We start from the raw sequence: 22,479 nt of genomic DNA, 5'->3' as shown, positions 1-22,479 counted from the left end.
ATTATTTCCATAGCAGGGTAGAAAGCACAAGGGAAGAAAACTCTTAAATTATCTGCTTTTGTCTTCATTTCTAATGAGGTGTTTTTGTTTTTAAGAGGCTGAAAAATATTGTTGAAATGACTTTTTTTTGGATTCTTGATATTTAAGTGTTTACCTAGCATCTTTCCCGTAATGTCAGAAAAGAACGAGAAATTAGCTTCTAAGTATTTATCAGCCTATGCCTATGTATATGCATACTCCTAGCTATTAAAGTTTGGCCATCAGCTTTTGGATCTAAAGCCTCTGAGACCATAATCTGCCCTCTATTTTGGCTCATCTAATAAATTGCTGAGTGCATGAGGAGCTCAGTTTTAGGGGCAGGTTGGTGAAACATTCTATATTATAGCTACATTCAGAGCTTCTTCCACACCTTTCTGTCTAATTTGCAACATGAATGTGATACTGTTTGGATGCAGAGAGGAACAAGATTACAAAATGTTCAGTTTGTCTTTAGAGCAAGTCTAAGTCTAGAACTTAGTCCAGTAGCTATTTTTGGACCTAACTAACTGGCCAACACAGTCCTCAGGGCCCAGTACAAAGGGTTTGCATCATTCAAATCACATTCTTTCTGTTGCTCAGTGAACATTCCCTTGGTGACATCTTGGCCTTTTTCCCTCTTTCTGCAGTGATCCGTGCTGGGACGAAGGCTGCTGAGGGTGTGAGTGCTGCAGATATGGCCAAACGTGAGCGGGTGAGTAGATAGGCACCAGCCTTAAGGCTCTCCTGGTTATGTAAGTGAATCAGAAACAATTGCTGCTGCTACATTGACCCTGAAGAGCCATGTGTAAGAACCACACTTTACCTCTTTAGAAGCACACAGGTGAAGGAGAAGTGACTAACTGCTAATGTTGTGTCTACATTCTGTTCCATTGTAAGAGCTCAGTCTTTTTTTTTTAACTTTATTTTAAAAAACAAAGATAAATGTACAGATTTTTAAGCATTTTTGCATAAAAGTATACAAATACATTTTTATAAGGTTATAATTAAGTATTTGTGGGTACATATACATACACATATGTATATATGTAACAATAATATAGGAAAAGAGGTTATTAATTTGAGGAGATAGGAGAGAAACTGGGAGGGGCTGTAGGAAGGAAAGGGGGATGTGATACAGTTCTATTTTAATTAAAATATATTCTTTTTTTTCTTTTTTCTTGATCTTCACACAGTCTGTGGGTTGTTTTTGGGGTGTTCAGAGCTTTCTGGGGTTAGTATCCCATTGTCAGTGACTGCATATTATGTCTGTTCTTTTGTGACTGGGTTATCTCACTCAGGATGATCTTCTCTAGATGCATCCATTTTCTTGAGAATTTCGTTAGGCCATTGTTTCTGATAGCTGAGTAGTACTCCATTGTGTAAATGTACCACAATTTTTGTATCCATTCATCTACTGAAGGACATCTGGGTTCTTTCCAGCTTCTGGCTATTATAAATAGAGCTGCAATGAACATTGTGTTGCATGTATCTTTGTTGTATGTTGGAGTATCTCTGGGGTAAATGCCCAGAAGTGGAATAAGTAACTGGGTCTTCAGGTAGTACTATGTTCATTTTTCTGAGGAACCACCAGACTGATTTCCAGAGTGCTTGTATCAGTTTACAACCCCACCAGCAATGGAGAAGTGTTCCTCTTTCTCCACATCCTTGCTAGCATCTATTGTCATCTGAGTTTTGGATCTTGGCCAATCTGACTGGTGTGAGGTGGAATCTCAGGGTTGTTTTGATTTGCATTTCCCTGATGGCTAAGGATGTTGAGCACTTCCTTAGATGTTTCTCAGCCATTCAATATTCCTCAATTGAGAAATTTTTGTTTAAGTCTGTACCCCAAGAGCTCAGTCTTGTTCTTTGTTTCTGAAGTACGCGTGTATGTGTGCTGAGTAACTGCTGCTAGATCACACAATAGGTGTGGAGAAAAAGGGACTGTGTGTAATTGTTATTTTAGTTGGAGACCAACAGAATGGAAGCTGTGTTAGGTAGGCTTACTAGGAATGAGAGGAAATATGGGTTTTGGAAAGAGTAGCTAAGATGACATTTGGGAGGGATGGTATCGCTAAATTATATAATTATTGCAGAACAACTTTATATTATAGGTGTTTCTACCATTAATTGACACCTTTGCTGCTTAGTAGTGTTTGCAGTAGTTGTCACTTTTGTACATAAAGCTTACTTTTGTTGTTTTAAGATAGTCTCATGTAGCTCAGGCTGACCTCAATGTGTAGCCTAATATTTCTGAATTTTTAATTCTACTCCATGCACCTCTTGAGTACTGGGATTACAGGCTCGCTTTATCATGTCCAGTGTACATGGTGCTGAGGACTGAACTCCAGGTGCTGTGTGTAATAGGCACTTTACCAGATCAGCTCTATCTCTAGCTTATGCAATTTACCTTAAAAAGGGCAGCCTAGAGCCAGTGGGGTGGCTCAATGGGTAAAAGTGCTTACTGAACAAGCCTAGTTGACCTGAATTGATCCCTAGAACCTACAGTAGAGGGAATGCTCCCTCTAAAGTTACCCTTTGATCCCTACCACATGCACAGTGTGTTACACACAGACACACACCTGATAATATAAAATAAAATAATTAAAGAATAGAAAGCCAGCCTAGAATGGTAAAGATACAGAAAAGCTGTGGAACCTTAATGTTCAGGAGATGGCGAGCAGCAAATGTAGTATAGTGATTGTTGGAAACAATATGTCTTTACAGCATAGGGTTTTATTTTTTTTATAGTAGCATTTTTAGGTTTTTTGTTTTTTTTTTTTTTTTAAGTAGTGAATTTCTGGATATCATGGTATTTGGGGAAGCAGTGCAATAAGATAGACTGAGTTTTAGGATTAATTTTGCTAGCTACAGCTTACTGGATTATTATATGCATTATAAAAAATAAGTTAACTTGGGCTAGAGAGATGGCTCAGGGGTTAAGATCATTAACTGCTCTTCCATAGGTCCTGAGTTCAATTCTCAGCAACCATATGGTGGCTCACAACCATCTGTAATGGGATCCAAGGTCCTTTTTTCATATATTTGAAGAGAGTAACAGTGTACTCATGTAAATAAAATAAATATTAAAAAATAATAAGTTAACTTTAGGAAGAACATACTAGACATTTCCAGTTAGGGGGGGTAAGGACTGAGAATAAATACTAACTTCAGTATTACTGTTAAGAATATTTGTGCTAAGCAGGGCACTGGTGATGCACATCTTTAGTCCCAGCACTGGGAGGCAAAAGCAGGTGGATTTCTGCATTGGAATCCAGCTTGATCTACAGAACAAGTTCCAGGACAGCCAGGGTTACACAGAGAAATTCTGCCTTGAGAAAAACAAAGCAAAAACAAACTTGTGTGGTGGGGCACATTTTGAGCTGTGTGGGAATTTTGTTTTTTAATCTCATTTGGCCACATGTCAGTGCTGAGAATTAAATATTGACCTGTAGTTCTATATTTATGGATGAAAAAGTGAATCTTGAAATGTCATTTAATTTCTCTAGTTGGGTGACTTTTGGCTCAGATCTGACTCTGGACTTCATGATCATCATGCCTCCCTGAGCTTGCTTTTCTCTCTGCTAGGTACTGTAAGGCAGCAGGTGCATCTGTGAACATGGGATGGAGTTAAGATTCTTTTCTTTTAGGCAGTTCGAAGCCTGTGTGACAGAGGCACTGTGTGTTAAAAGCTTGTCTTTTTCTTCTCTTCCAGTTTGAGCTACTGAAACATCAGAAACTCAAGAATCAGAATATCTTTGTCTCCCAGACCAGGCTTTGCCTGCATAATCTCCCAAAGGCTGTGGATGATAAACAACTAAGGAAGCTGCTGCTGGAAGCCACTAGAGGAGAGAAGGGGGTTCGAATTAAGGAGGTAAGAGATGCCTTACTATGTACAGCTTGCAAGCATAAGCATCCATTTCAGGCTGTGATGCCAGCATGTCAACAGCTTTTGTTTTGGAAACCTCAGCATGTAAAGTTGAGTTTGGCAGTTTTCTTTTGGGAACTGTCTTTCATGTCTAACTAAATAACAACAAAATGTGAGGAAATCTCTGTCGTAAATTAATTTACCAAACATTTATTCAATAGCTGCTGTGTGGTCAACATTATATAAATAATATAATGTGAATGTTGTTGCAGAGAATACAATTTATGTGGTTTGGTTCCTAAGAGTGGTGTGTGTGTTTACATGCATACACACATATGTGAAAGGGTAAGGGAGGGAGAGGAGGTGGGGAGGGGCAAGGAAAAGAGAAAAGGGAAGAGGAGAGGAAAGAGAGCACAGAGGACATGCAAGGCACACATGGGTATGTTATAGAACACCTCAGTTCTTAGTCGGTCCTCACCTTCCAACTTGTTTGCATCAGTATCTCTTGTTCACTGCACACCCATGCTTACTGTTCTCAGAGCTTCTATTTTCAAAGAAGCTTCCCATCCCACCATAGTGGCGGTGAGATTATAGACACTATGCCTGGATTTTACATTGGTTCTGAGACTCTGAATTCAGATTCTCATGCTCACATGGTATTTTAAGGTTTTATTGCCGTGAACAAACACCATGACTAAGTCTTATAAATGACAACATTTAATTGGGTTACAGGTTCAAAGGTTCAGTCATTATAATCAGGGTGAGAGCATGGCAGCATCTAGACAGGCATAGTGCATGCAGAGCTGAGAGTTCTACATCTTCCACTGAAGGCTGCTAGCAGAATACTGGCTTCCAGGCAGTATTAAAGCCCATACCCACAGTGACACACCTACTCCAAGAAGGCCATACCACCAGATAGTGCCACTTCCTGGGCCAAGCATATACAAACCATCACACATGGCAAGCACTGTGCCTATTGTGACTTCTCTCTAGCCCCTGAGGTAGCATTAACTATATGAAGCTTCAATATTCAATTTGTAAGCACAGTCTTCATGTTGACTGTGTGTGTGTGTTCAGTTGAGTTACAAAATTTGTCTTAGTCAGGGTTTCTATTCCTGCACAAACATCATGACCAAGAAGCAAGTTGGGGAGGAAGAGGTTTATTCAGCTTACACTTCTATATTGCTGTTCATCACCAGAGGAAGTCAAGACTGGAACTCAAGCAGGTCACGAAGCTGGAGCTGATGCAGAGGCCATGGAGGGATGTCACTTACTGGCTTGCCTCCCCTGGCTTGCTCAGCCTGCTTTCTTTTAGAACCCAGGTTTACCAGCCCAGGGATGGCACCACCCACAATGGGCTGGGCTCTCCCCACTTGATCACTAGTTGAGAAAATGCCTTACAGCTGGATTTCATGGAGGCATTTATTTACCCAACTGAGGCTCCTTTCTCTGTGATAACTCCAGCTTGTGTCAGGTTGACAGAAAACCAGCCAGTACAATTGACCCCTTGTCAACTTGACATGTAAACAAATCAGTATTAAGCTTCAACCCTTACTTTCTGTTCATCTCCAAGATCTAGAGTCCCACAGTCTTTACCAATTCTTACATTTTAAAATTGCAGTACCTTTAAAATATTCAGTCTCTTTAAAAAAATCAAAGTCTTTTTACAATTCAAAGTCTCTAAACTGTGGGCTCCTTTTCTTCCTTCAAGAGGGAAAGATATCAGGGTACAGTCACAGTCAAAGCAAAATCAATCTCTAACCATCCAGTGTCTGGGAATCCTCTTATGAACTTCTGGGCCTCTCCAGGGGCTTGAGTCACTTCTCCAGCTCTGTCCTTTGAACCACACACTTTGTCTTCTAGGATCCAGCTGCCTCTTCTCCACTGTCACTGCTGTTCTTGGTGGTCATCTCATGGTACTGACATCTCCAAAACACCACTGTCATTCCTGAGGCACTAGTTGCCACTGAGGATGCACCTTCACCAATGGCCTTCCATGGCCTCTCACAGTGCGGAGCCTCAGCTGCTCTCCATGACCCCTTCATTCCTTCAAAACCAGTACCACCTGGGTGACTCTTACACATTACCAAGTCCAGTCACAGCATGAGGTACAACCTTGGCTATCTCTGGAACACATCCTCTTTGTGCTCTCAGAAAACAGTTCCCAGAAGACTTCACCTCAATGATGCTGGTCTCTTCTTAATCACTACCAATCTCCCAGCTCCACCCAACCAGCACCAATAGTCCCAGCAATGCAAAAGTTTTGGCTTTAGTAGTTCTGGTATCTTGTTAATCACAGCTGATTCTTCAGCTCTAGCTAACCAAAACCACAGAATCTTCACAACCAAAATAGCAACAACCCTGATCAAAGAGTCTTTAATCTTCCCTCTGAAATTTCACAAGCCAGGCCTTCATCTTCTGCACTGTTTTCAACATTATCTTCCAAACTCCTACCGAACATCCCACAGAGCTCTTAATATGCCAATGGCTCTTCTAGCTCAAAGTTCCAAAGTCCTTCCACAGTCCTCCCCAAAACATGGTCAGGTTGTCACAGGAATACCCCACTTCTGGTACCAATTTGAGTTCACACTAGCACTTAGTTCAGCTCTATCTCTTTTGAAGACCTTACCATCATTACACTGCCTGAGACTATTGGTAGTTTCTTTAGATTGGCTGAGCTCTATGAGGATAAGTAGTATCTCGATATCCCCAATCCTGGTGATGCTTGGTGTAATCTGTTGATCTTTATATTTAAAAATGTCATTGCCAATACTTTAGGTATGTTTTGCTGTTTATAGCCATAAACTGTATGCCTAATACCCAGAGGCTTCTTTAACATATTCCTTGGTATTGAGTAAATAGTATGAGAGGACAGTAAAATGTCAGAACATGTCTGACACCACAGTTAATAGTGAGCACCCACAGTATTTAATGTGTGCCCATTCTGAACTCATTACAGTTTAGTGCATGTCTGTACATTGTGCAGTATATGTATTGGTTGTGTAACCATTTCCTCTAAGATAAAACCTTCATCTTGGAGGGAAGGTGGGTTGGTAAGCTTAGAAATGAAACAAGTCCTTAAAAGCTCAGGACATTCCTGAAACTGACTAGATAGTTTAGACCTCTTACTACTCATGCATATGTAACCAGTAAGGACTGCCAAGAGGTACTCTTAGACAGGCTGAGGCCTAGAAGAGGCTCAGCAGCCAAGCTATTGAGTAGAGGCAGAGACCTGAGAAGCTGCCTGGAGAAGGCCCAAACCACTGAGCTACCTTGAAAAGACACTAACTGTTGAGCTGCCTTCAGGTTGTGCAGTGTACTACAGGTGCCCAGCTTGTGAGCTGTCAGCCATGCTAGGGTGGGCTTTTGGTAACGTAGTTGTCTTTGAGTCATTTCCACTTCTGTAAGTAACCCCAGTAAAGTCTTTGGCTCACAGCTGGACTGTGGTATTGTCCTTACCTTGGTCTGTCTTTGGTTCCCTGTCTAGGATAAGTAGATGTTACTGTCTTTCCACAAAATATGACAAAAGCACTATATTTTTCCTCTTAATTCCTTTATTTGTTGTATAAGTTCTGCATCTCAGTGAGATGTCTTGAATGATGTTTTAAGTGAGTAATTACATTTAAGTCAGAAATTCGTTCTTCTCTTCATCCTCTGCAGTGGACAGAGTAGGATCTATGCACAGGGTTGCTGTAGTATGCATATGTCTTTGTACTTAGACTCCTCCACTGCAAAAGAACAGCAGCTCTAGTCAGTAATATTATATAAGTTGTATATTTTCTCAGATTATCTTCTATGCTCCTCATGACCCTAGGATATTTACTGTATCCTGACATTTAGAGAGAAATGTGCACCAAAGAGTTTCTGCTGCTAACCCAAGATAGCTGAAGCTTGCTGTATTCTGAGGCTTATCCCATGTCGGAATATGTTATTTTAATCTAAAATCAAGTCTTCTTTTCTCCCATCTCCATTAATTTCCTTCCTGGGGACTTTCTTCCAGGATCAGATCTTTGGACAGTTCTCTATTCTCAGCAATAACTTGCTGAGAAGCTGAAGAATCATGTACCTCCCCATTTGTTACATGCATTATGAGCAGTTAACTATTACAAATTTTTCTCGGGGTGTTGAAGAGATGGCTTAGTAGTTATGAGCACATAAAGTTCTTACAGAAGATCTGATTTTGGTTCCAAGCTCCAGGGAATCTGTTGCCTCTTGTAGACTCCATGAGCACTGCATTCAGGTGCACATGCACACATGGCCATACACATATACATAAGATTAAAAAAAATACATTTTTCTCTGAAAGTTTTTATTTCTTAATAACTATTGATTTTTCTTTTCTTTCTTTATTTTTTTCTGCTCATAGTGTAGAGTGATGCGGGACCTTAAAGCAGTTCATGGGAAAATGAAGGGTCAGTCTCTGGGCTATGCCTTTGCAGAGTTCCAAAAACATGAACATGCCCTCAGAGCCCTCCGACACTTCAACAACAATCCAGAGATCTTTGGGTCCCAAAAGGTGAGTCTCCTCCTCCAGAGAGACCTATTTTCTGAAAGTAGCTGCCTTGTGTCCCCAATATTTGAGTGGTGAGAAAGAGTATCAGGTGGGCTGGGTGAGATGGTGAGTCTGGGTAAGATGCTCCTAAAGAGCATGACTGGACAGACTGCTTGCAGAACTGGCCTTTAAAGAAGATGTGAGAAACAGCCTCCAGGCTGACAAAAGAAGTGAGTGGAGGAGCACTAGGCCCACTGTACTCACAGTTTGTAAAGTCTTATTAATAACATTGTCTTCCTCTGACAGAGACCAATAGTGGAATTCTCGTTAGAAGATCGAAGGAAACTTAAAGTAAAGGAGCTGAGAATCCAACGCAGCCTGGTATTGAACCTGATTAGATTTGGTTTTGGTGTGTGTATGTGTGTGTGTGTGTGTGTGTGTGTGTGTGTGTGTGTGTGTGTGTCTGTCTGTCTGTCTGTCTGTCTGTCTGTCTGTCTGTGTCTGTCTGTGTGTCTGTGTGCCTATGCCATGGATTCTAGAGGTCAGAAGACAACTTGGAGAACTTGGGTCTCTCTTTCTAGCATAGGGATTGAACATAGGCCATCAGGCTTGATGGCAAGTGCCTTTACTTGCTGAGCCATTTTCCTGGCTCTTGTTTGTACCTCTGATTAATTCCAGAACTCACAGTGATCCCTCTGCTCAACTACTGGGATTAAAGGTATGTGACATCATCCCTAACCTTTTTTTTTTCCCCAGAGGCTTAATTAAATTTCCTCTTTTTCATTTTGTGCTTTTGCCAAGTAGGATTTTACTCAATTTCTTAAGACTCCTTAGTGGTTTTTTTCTTTGCTGACCCTCTCCTGCATGGGAAAGGGAAGAAAAGCAAACCAATGTTGTGATCCACCATGCGTTTCTGTACAGTGTGTGGGGGCTGAGTTAAAACAAGTGGATAGGGCTAAGTTCCAGAGTCATCATCATCATCTGATTCAGGGTCTCCCTTTAATGTCCAAGCTTACCTTGAACTCAAAATCCTCCAGTTTCAGCAGAACTGCTGGTTTTAGACCATTTTCATTTTGTATGGGGAGGAAGATCAGGAGCTGTAAGCTCTCCTTTCTTAGCTACATGTTCCCTAGCAAGTTACTTCTCTGAACTTTAGTTTGTAAAATGGGTTAATAACATCTGCATTCCTCATCTAAGGAGGCTTAAATAAGCTGATACACCATTGCTCGGCTTGTAGTCACTACTCTCTTTACCCATCTTTCCTTGGGACATGCTAGGCTAGGTTATTTTGAGGTCCATAATTATTCTAGTACCCATCAATATTCTACTACCATTTGTATGCATAGAGAATACTCATAGTGTTAGGTGTATGCTAAAAGCATGACAATCAAATGAAAGATATCCGAGGCTAAAACCTTTGTAGAACTTGGGGTCTTTCTCTTGAACATACCAAATTGCCTTTAGCCATTGCTTCAGGGGTGTCCTGCACTTTCTTTGAAGTCTTTGTTTCCCGTGCTTATGTACATACTGCACTTTCCTTATCAAAGTGATCCTTTCTCCTGACTCATTTTCTTATTCAGAAAAACCACGGTCAGATAAACCCTCCATTTACAAAGGCTTTGATCAAATTCCTTGGTTAATTTTGATTTTTATGTTGTTTTATTTATGTATGTGTCTTGTATTACTGTTTCGTTGCTGAGATAAAACACCATGACCAAAAGCAACTTAGCGAAGGAAGAGTTTATTTGGCCTCATGCTTCCAAAGGAATAGACCCTATCATGCATGGTAGGGAGGCATAGTAGCAAGCAACAGGTATGATCACAGAGGAGGAAGCTGAGAGATCACATCCTCAAACTATAAGCCAGAGTAAAGAGAGCCAGCTGGAGTCAGAGCAGGGCTGTGAGCTCCCAAAGCCTGCCCTCACTGATGTATTTCCTTCAGGCTGCACCTCTTAAACCTCCCTAAACTACACCACCAACTGAGAAGCAAGCATTCAAATACATGAGCCTATGGAGGACATTCTAATCTCACCCTGCTTCAGTGCTAGTAGACTTTTAACAACCTTATCTTGCTTCTGAAGTTCTAGCCACCTCCTGCCTTCCTTTCTTCACTGCCCCCCTCTGATGCTTTCCCATTCTTCATGCTGACCTAGGTTTTCAATCTATGCCATTTCCCTCCTCTGGAGGAATTTGTTGAGCATTTCTTGAAAAGCTGATTTCCTGGCTTCATTTTATTCATTTGTTCATTTCTTCATTTAAAAAAAATTATTATATATATATATATATGAAGACACTGTAGCTGTCTTCAGACACACCAGAAGAGGGTATCAGATCCCATTACAGATGGGTGTGACTACCATATGGTTGCTGGGAACTGAACTCGACTTCAGGAAGAGCAGCCAGTGCTCTTAACCACTGAGCCATCTCTCCAGCCCTCCCTCCTCACTATTTCTTACTGAGAAAATCTCTTTCACTTTTGTAAAAGATAATTTCATGGGTAGAGAATTAAAGATTTGTAATTTCCTCTTCTGAAACTTCAACTACTTCATATTATTTTATTGGCTTCATGGTTCACTGCAATGTGACTGATAAATCTAGTTGTGAAGTTTGGGGTGTTTATTTTATTGGTTTTCTCTTAACCTTTAGACTTGTGGCTTAATGTCTGCCATTGGTCTTGAGAATTCTCTAGCTGTATTACATTAAATAGTTTTCAGTTTTGTTTTTTCTGCTTGTGTTCACCTTTTTTGTGTGTGTTATACTTTCGGGGGGGGGGGGAATCAGGTGTCTTTTGAAACAGGGTGTCATATAGCTTAGGCTGGCCTCAAACTCCTGATCCATTCATTCCTTCCAAGTGCCTAGGATTCTAGGTGTGTGTTGTCATGCCTGGCCCATGTTTCACCATTGACACTTGTCTCTTCTTACTGGCTTTTGTGTATTGGGCTACTACTTGCTGCCTGTTTCTGTTTTCTGCCTTGTCCCCTGCCTAGTAGCTGTTCATTACTAGGCAGCTTGTAAACTGCTTGCATTTACTTTTCTGTGAACTCTGTAGGGGGACAGGTTCCTCTTTGACCAAGCTCATGCTAGGCTCCTCCTCTGCTGAGTAGTTCCAGCAAGTAAACCTCATCTAGAAATCATGTGGCAATTTCTTTTGTTTTATGCAGCAAAAAATGGGATCGAAGCCTGAAGCCAATATGTCCCAAAAGGAGCAAAAAGAACTTGGAAAAGATAAGCAACAGAAAGCAGTTCAGAGTGCCACACAGGATCAAAGTAAGATGCCTGGAGAGCAGAAAGGGAAGGCCAGCTCCATCTCATGGACAGGGTTCCAGACCAAGGCTGAAGTGGAGCAGGTGGAGCTGCCTGATGGGAAGAAGAGAAGAAAAGTCCTGGCACTCCCTTCACACCAAGGCCCCAAAATTAGGTGAGATGCAGGAGAGCCACACGGAAGAGAGTGCTTCCGAGTACATTGGTGTTGATGTAGTTCTTTGTCTTTGTTGCATTTGCTTGGACAAAAGGGAAGTACTTGTGCTCCCTTCCCCATGGGAGGTTAACAGGAAAGTCTCAACCCCAGCAGAGACATGACTTGTACCATGGCAGAGGGAACCTTGGAAGAACCATCAGGGCAGACTGCTAAGCCATTCTTGTCATTTCTAAGCTTTTCCTGGCCAGCTCTGTCAGCCGAGGTTCACTTGTTCATTTCTCTTCGCGACAGTAGACTAGTGCTATGAACAAATGATCTTTAAAAACATGTTGAAGATTTCTGTGACTTTGATTGAAATCACAGGCAAAAATAAACACAGAGAGACAAACAAATGAATATATAACTGTTATGACTTAGGATATGCTGTTGTGGACTCATAGAGTGACTACTTTTACGCTTAGAAACATCTGTGTAGAAAAGAAATTTGTCTCTTAAGCTCTTTTAGAAGCCAAGGATACTAACCAGAGAAAGGATTCTGTGTGACATTTACTTGGCTATCTTATTTCAGGCTGCGAGACAAAGGCAAAGTGAAGCCCCTTCCTTCTAGGAAGCCAAAGCCCCAGATGGGCCAGCGGAAGCAAAAGAAGCAGCAGTTAGCTTCTTCCCTGCAGGTGAGTTCTGTGGGCCAAGCAGAGAGTAGACTTTGTGGATAGCTGAGTAGATAGTAAGGTGGCAGCTTTTAAAAGGACAAGGGAGGAAAAGTGTAAAAGTGGGGAGGAAAGTAAATCCCTGTCAATCTACTTGAGCACTTAGCTTGTGTTTCCTGTGTCTGCTTCCCCCCAGTAGAGTGTATGAAAGCAAATCCCACTTTACATGTAAATATGTCTCAATTTTTACTCAGAAAATCTTCAGACTACATCTATGGCCAAGTCTACACACTGTCATCATATCTACTGAGATTAATCAGAAGCTCTTTATATCCTCTAATTGCCTCAAAAAAAAATTTTTTTTTTGTTTTGTTTTTTAATTTGCGGTTAGGATTGGTTAGGATGCTAACAAAGCCCACACATTACATTTGCATTATTTATTCTTCTCTTCCTTTATTTTATGGGTTTATTCTTTCTTACCACATTTTCCCTCACGCTATTAATTTGTTGGAGGAGCAAGTCATTTGTCCTTGAGGATGTACTTTATGTTGAGTTGACTTCCTGATGGTATCACATAACTTGTTTCTGTGACACCTTGTTGCCTTCAGCTGGTGGTTAGGTGTAGAGGGTTTTCTTGGATCACATCACTTCATAGATGTATTGGTCGTTCACTGTTAGTAATGCCAAGATCAGTCAGTAGGTGTCAGATTGTCTGCTTGTTGTTCCATTTAGAAATCCCTACCTCCTTTTTAGTTGATTTTTTTTTTTTTTTTTTTTTTTTTTTGTTTTTGTTTTGCTTTGCAGTACTAAGGATCAAACCCAAGGCTAGAAGTACTCAACTGTTGAGTTATATCCCTAGCTGCTTACCATTGGTTTATAACAACAATGGATTGTTATATAGACCTGTTATTTCATTATGAATTACAGAATGGTGATTTTCCAATACAGTCACCCCTTTTGCACCTAAAAAATAGTGTTCTAAGAAATCTAGAAAGAAGAATCTTTAACATATAGGAAAGGTAAGCTTAGATGATTTTTTTTTTCTTCTCCTTGCTGTATTAAGTTTCCAGAGTAGTAACCTATTGCCATACCAACCTGCTCTGGTGGCTTATAAGACATATATTCACAGGTACATAATAAATACATACGTACATACACATATATATAGGAACTACTTGATATATGTAATATAAAATCCCAAATTTTCATATAATGCTCTGTGTTTCAATCAAATGCAGCCATTATTCTTGATCTTTCTAAGCCAATAGAAGCATCTCGGATCAGCTCCTGTATCCTTGTGAAGAGATCTCATCTGTCTTTGGTAGTGTTGCTTTCTTGTATAAGATATTCTAGGCTCATCTTACATGTTTCTTTTTCAGTAAGCTCTAGTTCTTTTTAATAGAAAATAATAGTCCTGTTGGTCCTGTGTTCTCTCTCTCTCTCTCTCTCTCTCTCTCTCTCTGTGTGTGTGTGTGTGTGTGTGTGTGTGTGTGTGTGTGTGTGTAAATTTATACGTATGGGTAGTTTATCTGCATGTATGTCTATAAACTACACACATGCCTAGTGCCCCTAGAGACCAGAGGAGGGTGCTGAGTTCCTTAGGTCTAGAGTTACAGATGGTTGTGTAACACAGTGTGGGTACTGGGAACAAGACCAGGGTCCTCTAGAAGAGCAGGCAGTTCTCTTAGCCTCTGAACCATTTTTTCAGCCTCCAGTCCTAGGTTCTTGAGCATTTGAGGACAAACTTTTATCTCCCTCCCCTTTAAGAATAAGAGTCATTAGCACCCTGTTCTATTCAAATCTGTCTCTGGGAAATTTCTGACTATATTATATTATATTGTAGAGATCTAGTCTCTGAAATTTCATAAATGGACTTCTTGTGTGGGCAGTAGCAAATAAGGGTGTCCAAACTAGGTTCTCCATGGAAATTATCTTCCTAGTGAACATGATCTTTGTACCTACTTTTATTTTGGATACCCTTGACAGGGTTTGAAATTAAGTGGATAGCCCTTGGAAGGGGAAATATGAGTCAGGAGTTCAAGTTCATCCTTAAGTACATAGTGAGTTTCAGGCATGCAGAAAAAAGGAAGAAGGCAGGTGAGAAGGCAAGAAAGCAAAAGGGAGGGAAAGAAGAAAAGGGAAAACACAAAAACAACCAACCAAACAAATGACTGTCTTATGTTTCCTTTCTTTCACAGGCACCTAAGAAAAAAGCTAAGGAAAATAAGGCAGAAGCCCACTTCAACCAACTTGTTGAACAATATAAGCAGAAGTTGTTGGGCCCTTCTAAAGGAGTGTCCCTTATAAAGAGAAGCAAATGGTTTGATAGCTGATGGCACCTTCAGACTGTAAGAAAGCTGTGTCTTTCACTGAAGCAAAGATCCCAGATAATACCCACTTTCTTGGGGACTCTGAAGGTTGTGTACATTCTTGGTCCATTCTTCAGTGTGGTGTTGGTTAGGCACAAGGAAACACCTGAAAAACACCATGGAGTTTTTATAATTTACCCATCTTAGTGCTGAATCTGTTTGTGTAATTGCAACTTACTTTTAATCCCTTCTGAAATGGAAAACTATTGTTCAAAAAAAAAAAGTGTTTCATAGTACTGAATTTTAAAGATGCATATTTTGTTATGGAGTCTGTAAGTAAGGAATTATGATTTTTTGGATGTGTCTCCTTTTTAATATACACAAATATATTATTTATGAGTTTTTTTCTAAATGAACCTTTTAAACATTTTTAAGTCGGTTACATAGTCTGTAAGAACTAAGAACAGAGAAAATGCATACTAAAGTAGTCTCAAATGCCAGAGGCCCCTGGAAACGACTAAAGGCCATGGACCTAACAGCAAGCAGCACCTGAGAAGTATCTGTCTCTGGAGGGGACTGGCTAACTGGGAATCTGATTGCAGGCTAGACACCAGCCTGACCACAGATGGCCCAGATGTATCCCACAGAGCACCTTCTCTCAGGGACTGGAGCTCTCCGGTGAGGGAAAGCAGTGAGCATGAGGCTCTGACCTAAGTGCCTACAGTCTTATCTAGTCATCCTAATAAGCAGTTTAACCAAATGGTCTCCTGGTCATTCCCTACACTACATACTTTTAAACATTCTTTTTACCTATACTTTCTCTTGTCTAAAGAAAGCTGGGTGTGGAGGGTGAATATTAGAGTCAAGGACCACAAGGATTCTTCTTGGTGGTGTGAAGAGTGGTCTTTTGTGAAAGACGAAGATCACTAGAGGCAAACAAAGCCCTGTGCTATACAACTCTAATAGAAGAAGTGGATTACATTGATTCTGCTACCTCAGAGCCTTGGGCCTGCCCCCTTGGCCTGGTAAGTGTCTCCTTAGCATTTTTTTGTCTCTCAGATCTCTACTGAGCCAGCAGCTCTTCTGGTGCTTCCTTCAGTATCTGAAGTAGGGTTCCTCTTACCTCCACTATTTGACTTCTAACTGGATTCTCAGACCCTGTTTGTTTTCTCTTGGCACCAATCACCATCTAAAAGTATCTTCCTATTAAAACATCTGCTTTGAGACTTTCTCTTGTTTGCCTTTACATAGTGGGTGTGGAATAAATATTTACTGAATGAAAAAGAAACAGTAACAAAGAAACAGGAGCAGTGGTAGTCTGTAGAAAGGAAAAGGCTGAGAACTTAGCTCAGCTTACTTGGTTCCCAGGCCTTAATGTACTGCTTTAAAGGACGCTGTCCCAGAATATCGCTGAGCCAGACATAGAGCTGTTTTATGACAGTGTTTTGGGAAAACCAGCTACTGCTCCAGAAAGTCCTTAATGGTTTAGAGGTAGTGAAGGAAAAATAATAAAAACATTTAGACCCTTTGGAGGTATCACAAGAACAGGTGCTGTCTTTAGGGTCAATTGGAGACAGTGGTGGAAGTTTTAAACATTCTTACAAGTCCCCAGCAACACATCTGTCCTAGAGATGGGCTAGAAAATTCCTTATAGTGTCAGAATGGCCACAATCTGCTTGTGAGTTGGTCTGATTTCCCTTGGCTGACTCAGTCTGCTTGCCAGATACCTTTATTCCAGTACACATATATTCTTAATATTTGAAAATGTATCTTAACACTTAGGATTACTGTTTAAAATTTGCCTTTCTTTCAGAGAGTGTTGCCATATTCTCCTAGATCCATATATTTCTCTAACATCTTTAGCAATCCTGTGTGTTAAAACACCAGTCAGTTGCTTGGATGTTATTGCATAGTTCTTTAGATGAGTGATATGAGGATTTTATGTTGTGTCTCAATTACCAGACGCTCTCTCTCTCTCTCTCTCTCTTCTCTCTCTCTCTCTCTCTCTCTCTCTCTCTCTCTCTCTCTCTCTCTCTCTCTCTCTCTCTCTCTCTCTCTCTCTCTCTCTCTCTCTCTCTCTCTCTTTCTCTCTGTATACACACACACACACACACACACACACACATATATATGCTGTCTTCCTTTGAGACACCTTCCCTTGGGTTCCTCGGTTGGCTCCTTGACCCTTTGCCATGGAGTGTTAATGTGGGGAGAATTGTGCTTCACTTTCTAGCTGGGTATTTCAGGAAATGGGGTTTCTCAATTAACTCGAGGGTTGAGTCCCACATTGCTTGGTTAATAAGAGTAAGCATTTTTGTTAACAGACAAGACTAAAGGTCATAGTGAGAATGACCACGTTTCATCTAATTTTTCTTGTATGATTATGCACTAGGCTCCCTCAGAGATAAGACCTCTAAGTAGAGAATGGTATGCAGCTTTTTCTGTGCCTAAGTTGGTTCTCTTAAGTCAGCCTGTGGCAGATTCTTCAGCTGTTGGAGAAACAAGAACTGTGGTTCCCTCTGTTAGAATCTTAGAGTGTGATTTCTTGAAAGACAGTCACATCTCTGAACAATGCTTTGACCTGAGACCAGCTTTGTCACTCCACCTTGTCACTTGCATGTACATCACAGAGCATGCTTAGACAAACCAGGATGGCATGATGATGCTTGGTGGAAACACAGTCTACTGGAACCAGTACTGTGGGTGGTCCTTCCTCAACTGAAATGTTAAGTGACACACAGCCATATTTCCAAACATCCTTGGATGCTTTTGTCTCTTGTTTCAAGACAGGATTTCTCTGTCTGTCCCTCAGTGTCCTGGAACTCATTCTGTAGACCAGGCCTCAAACTCAACAGAGATTTGCCTGCCTCTGTCAAGTGCTGGGATTAAAAGAATGTGCCTCCACCACCTGGCTATTTTTGACTTGAAAAGAAGTTTTTCTAAGTATAATTTAGAGCCCAGAACTTCAAGGCTCCAAAGAGCTTCTTACTCATTTGTCTTTCAATTGTCTAAGGAGGCTGATAGTCAAATGTGCCACAGTGAATATCGACACTGTCTCCTTAGGAAATGCAAATCTGCAGTCTCGGCTCTCTAGCTGCCCTAGTTAGCCAGTTTTCCACTTAAACTGATGAGGAGCCCATCACTTTTCTATCTTCCTAGACCCCCAAAGGAATGCCAGCCCTCAAGTATACGGTTGAATGGTGAGGCCTGAATGTAGGCAACTCAGCGCCAAGTAACTGACTGTCAAGTATCCCTTCTCAGTCTCCCCAGCTTCTCTTTTTTTCTTTTCTTCATTCCTAGGTACACCCATATATACTTAAGCCATGCTTTGGATGCCACCACAGGAAGCACACTATTTGTTCCAACTGAGGTTGGAACAGTGCCCCGAGTTTTACAAAGTATGGGATTAAGGTGTCCCCTTATAATAAGATGAAATAAAATGAAAGCACTGACTAGAAGTTGCCTAGTCCTCCAAACATTCCATCTTAGCATCAGGGTTTTGGAGAACAATAGAGGCTTGGGTTATTTTAAAGGTGGGCTTAACTACCAAGAAAATGAACAACTCACCAAATCAGTAAGAGGAGAAACTGCTGACCAGTGCCCCTGGAGGCGTGACTTGCCTTTCTTGGGACAGAAGTTGAGAGATGATGCCCTTGTGCCAGTTGCACCCCCACCCCCAGGATGGCACTTCTGATTCTGAACCTACCAATGGGGAGGAAACTCCTAGTTTTTCTTCCAGAAGGCAAATTAACTCTGAAGCATTTCACATGTCCTCTCCTAACCAATAGCCCACATCCAATCAATGAATGGAGTGACTGCTGAATGCAGTAGTAACCAAACATTTATTGTTATCTGATTGTGTTAAGTCATGGATATAACTGCACCTGCAGGTTCCCTGCACAAGAGTGGCAAATTATAAAAGCATCCTGTAAAAATTGACCAATTATACAGAATTCCAATGAAAAACATTGTATATTATTTGTGAATTGTAGCATACTCTATAAAAAGTAAATTTTTATGAAAATACATTTAAAATTATAATAAAGATATTACATATGTTTTAATCCTATAGATTTACTTTTTAAACGTTGAAATGCCAGTGCTGTAAAACCATTTTATTTAGGAGCTTATTATGTAGTCCAGGCTGATCTAGAACATCTCCTACATTAGCCTTCCAAACACTGGCTCATGGACCCTTTTGATTCTGCTCACACTGGATCTGACTTTTCAACTACCTACAGTGTTCTGCCTAGCCCTTCAGGACTAGCCTTCTTTCTGGGTTATGTTGGGGTAACAGTTCTCTTGTTTTTGTGAAGCCCCAGGCTCCAATCTGCAGCTCCTTACAGTGGAAAAGGTGCTTTGTTCTGAATTTGCCAGCTGTGGATTTCAGCATCAGGCTCTGGCTTTCTGAAGTTATCTCTTGACATGTGCAAGATGTTTAGAGGGGATAGTTGACCCTGCCTAGAAAAACCTGTGGATGCTCAACCCTTAGCCTCAGGAAGAACATTTTCAATGTCATGTTCTTTGGATGGCAAAGCCTTTGAAAACTTCCCTTATGTAATTAATGTAAATTTTTTATTATATTTCTTAACTTGAAAATTAAGCCCTTTGCTTGGCTAGCTTCTTCCCTTACTTACCCCCTCCTTTACATCAAAAGAAACCACTTATAGCTATTTGTTTTTAACTTTTTGCCCCTCTCTTTTATATGTGTGTGTGTGCATGCATATGCATGAGCATATAAGAAGTGTTTGAGCCCAGAATACATTTGTGTAAAGATTTTCTCCATTGTGACTGTGCTCTGTATCTTGGCTCACCACAGAGTTGCTCATACACAGCTGGTGTGGATCAGTTCCACTCGCTTTTATAACTCTCATTCCCAGAATCCAGAATCCAAAGACATCTCCGTTCCCCTGGAGGTCCAATAATGGCTGTTGTCCATAGTCACGAAAATCTCCAGGGAGCGCCATGGCAATTTGACAAGGGCTATTAAAGGGACATTAGGCTTGGAGTACCCGCACAGGAAATCACATACCTTTGAACCCTAGGACAGCTGCCAACACTGACCAATTGGGAGTCTGGCTCTCTAGCCCTGCAGCTGTGTGTGGGTGCTGCTGGCATCCAGCCACTGAAGTAAGTCCCATAGAAGGAGACAGGCTCTTGGAAGAACTGTTTGCCTCTGCTTTCTCACTTCTCACAAGAGGACAGGCAGTGCAAACAGCAGTCACTAGCAACAGTAGCAGTTAGCCTGTTATTTATTGAGTAAAATGCCCACTTACATCCTTGTGCCAGGGCCCAAAAGGGAGTACAGAGAGCAATGTCTGGAAAGGCAAGTGGTCCTTCCCCTCTGCATACTTGGCAGAAACTTACTGCAACCCTGCCCAGGTACCTTATAGATCTTCTCACACTCTGGGGAATCAACTAATTATCAGAGGTTAAGGACCCTCTACAGAGCCATTTGTTGTCTCTTCAGTTCTCCCTGTCTTTGTTCAACTTGGGAGTATACTTGGATACAGAAGTCACTTAAAAATAATGCAGTGATCTCCATGAGAGTCCTCAGAACAGGGTTCTGGGCATGTAGACATTCCAAGAGAATATACAGATTGGAGTGTTGTGTCTCAGATCAGGACAGGGCCCATATGTATTCCCAGGGACCTGCTACAGAACAACTTGGATTTTGAGCCTCTTGGTGATACTGGGTCTTAACTAGGATCTGTGGCCTTTCAGGGGTTGGGAGTGAGGACTTGAGCAGATTATGCTGCCCAGGATAGTAAGCAACAAGGAGAAAGATTAGTTTCTCAAAGTGATCCTGGCTTCTCCAGGACAAGGAAAGAGTGAGTTGTGTGATACAGACAAGGCAGGGCTGCTGGTCCTACACCTCCTGGGACTGATACCACCTCTGTCCACTGTTGTAGCCCACCTACATCAAGAAGCAGTGGTGGAGACACAGATAAAGGCCAAGATTCAGGATGCTGGACACTCCTGCCCCCAGTCTTGATATGTGAGCTGGGAAGCTAGAAAGCCCAGATTGCAGTTGTTGGCAAGCTCCTGATAAAATGGCTGGTGTAAAGATCTTGGAGGTCACAGGGGATAAGGGAATATGAGAGGCTTGGAAGAATGGTCTCTGTTGCTCTTTGCCTTAAGTACCCTAGGTAAATTCACAGTAAAGGGAAAAGAATAACCAGCCAGCCAGGGTGATGATCACCTTCAGGGCTATTGACTGATGTCCACTTCAGTAGAGAGAACTTACCTCAGGGATAAGCAGAGTCCTGGGAAGGCTGTTTGTCCTGGGGATATTACTAGCCTCATCTCCAGTCTGTGTAGGAAGTCCAGGACACCTGGGAGAGGCTTTGCTCCCCCCCACACACCTTGTAACTACAGGGACAGTGTGGATTGTATGTAGTCTCTTCATGTGTGACCTGCATAAGGCAATGTCTGTGTGATATGAGAAGGTTCTGTGAGGAGTCTCAGAAACATCAATGTGCTCCCTGTATCCCACCCGGGGCAGGGGGGGGGCGGAGCTTCCTTGTTCAACCATACTAGACCCTCACAGTTGGCATATGAGGTGGTGCCTACTTGCCAATCTTGCTGTAAGGGAGCAGACTTCTTTGCCAAAGCAGAAGATTCCATTAACCACTCACTGTCTTATACTGGACTCATGCTGAGTTTGTGGACCTGGTTTCAGGGCCATCAGCATCTTTCACCCTCACTACAAGGTCCAGAAATGAATGCTACTAGCAAATGTATTGATCAGAAAAGTCAGGCTCAAGGCAAGTTTGCTGAATCCACTTGAAAAATGTGGAATGACTGCTCCATAGTAACTCGCCTCTAGGGCGGTGGGGAAGCTCCATTGGAACCCCAGGAGGTGGGGGCAAACCTAGAGGTACAGGACACAGCTTCTGATGGGGAGGGATTGTTGCTATCCTTAGAATTGTACCTCTAGCTCCAGGTTCCTGTGTGAAGGAAAGGTGCTCATGTACTTCCCAATCTTTTCCAGGTTCTCACTAGGAAAGCCTGGCTTAGAAGAAAATCAGAGCAACAGCCTCCACACCATTTTTTTTTTTTTTCCTGTTAAAGGAGTTTGGTTGGGCTGTGAGAGTTTGGATTTAAAATAGAGGCACCCCAAAATAGAGCTTGTTTTTGGAAATTTTAAAATAAATATATTTATCAATTTAGATACTGAGTTTTAAAGGCCAAATTATATTGGATAATGAAGGATATTTATTTTATAAAGATAGTGAAAAAACTTGAATACTTTTAAGTAGTTTTGTTCAAATCGGGTGGAAAGATGACAGCAAGAAATGGTACTTGCTGGCAAGCCTGTTATCCTGGCTTTGATCTTCCAAATCTCCCAATCTGTAGGTTGGAAGGAGAGAAACAACTTTCACTCATTGCTTGACCTCCATATGCAGACCATGGTGTGAGCATGCATGCTAAATAAATCAAAGTAAAAACAAACAAAAAACTAACCTAAGCCTTAACTTTATAAGATTCAGGATTAACATTAGTTTGGTCATTTAGGGTCCTAGGACCCAAACTCAGATCCACTGCAGGAGCAATAGAAACTTTTAACCACCAACCTGTCTCTCCAGCCTCAGAGGGCAACTTTTGTGAAGCCAGTTCCCCTACCTTTTTTTTTTTTTTTTAAACAATTTTATTTTACAAAACAAAGATAAATGTACAGATTTTAAGCATTTTTTGCATAAAATTATAGAATACATTTTTGTCAGTAC

The 22,479-nt window shown here is 41.3% G+C and overlaps 1 protein-coding gene across 1 annotated transcript in view; it reads left to right on the top strand.

The window, feature by feature from the left end:
• Positions 1 to 15,145, top strand: part of RBM28 (RNA binding motif protein 28) — a 34,864-nt gene extending 19,719 nt beyond the window's left edge. Inside the window, exons 13-19 of the mRNA XM_080936072.1 lie at positions 666 to 730; positions 3,731 to 3,889; positions 8,250 to 8,399; positions 8,682 to 8,756; positions 11,537 to 11,793; positions 12,362 to 12,464; positions 14,639 to 15,145. Coding sequence (XP_080792198.1) covers positions 666 to 730; positions 3,731 to 3,889; positions 8,250 to 8,399; positions 8,682 to 8,756; positions 11,537 to 11,793; positions 12,362 to 12,464; positions 14,639 to 14,773 — 944 coding nt within the window. The 3' untranslated portion in view covers positions 14,774 to 15,145. The remainder of the gene's footprint in view (positions 1 to 665; positions 731 to 3,730; positions 3,890 to 8,249; positions 8,400 to 8,681; positions 8,757 to 11,536; positions 11,794 to 12,361; positions 12,465 to 14,638) is intronic.
• Positions 15,146 to 22,479: the final 7,334 nt, after the last annotated feature.

The sequence above is a fragment of the Micromys minutus genome, assembly GCF_963924665.1.
Source record: "Micromys minutus genome assembly, chromosome: 23".
Lineage (NCBI taxonomy): Eukaryota > Metazoa > Chordata > Mammalia > Rodentia > Muridae > Micromys > Micromys minutus.
This window is presented reverse-complemented; position numbering and strand designations above follow the sequence as displayed.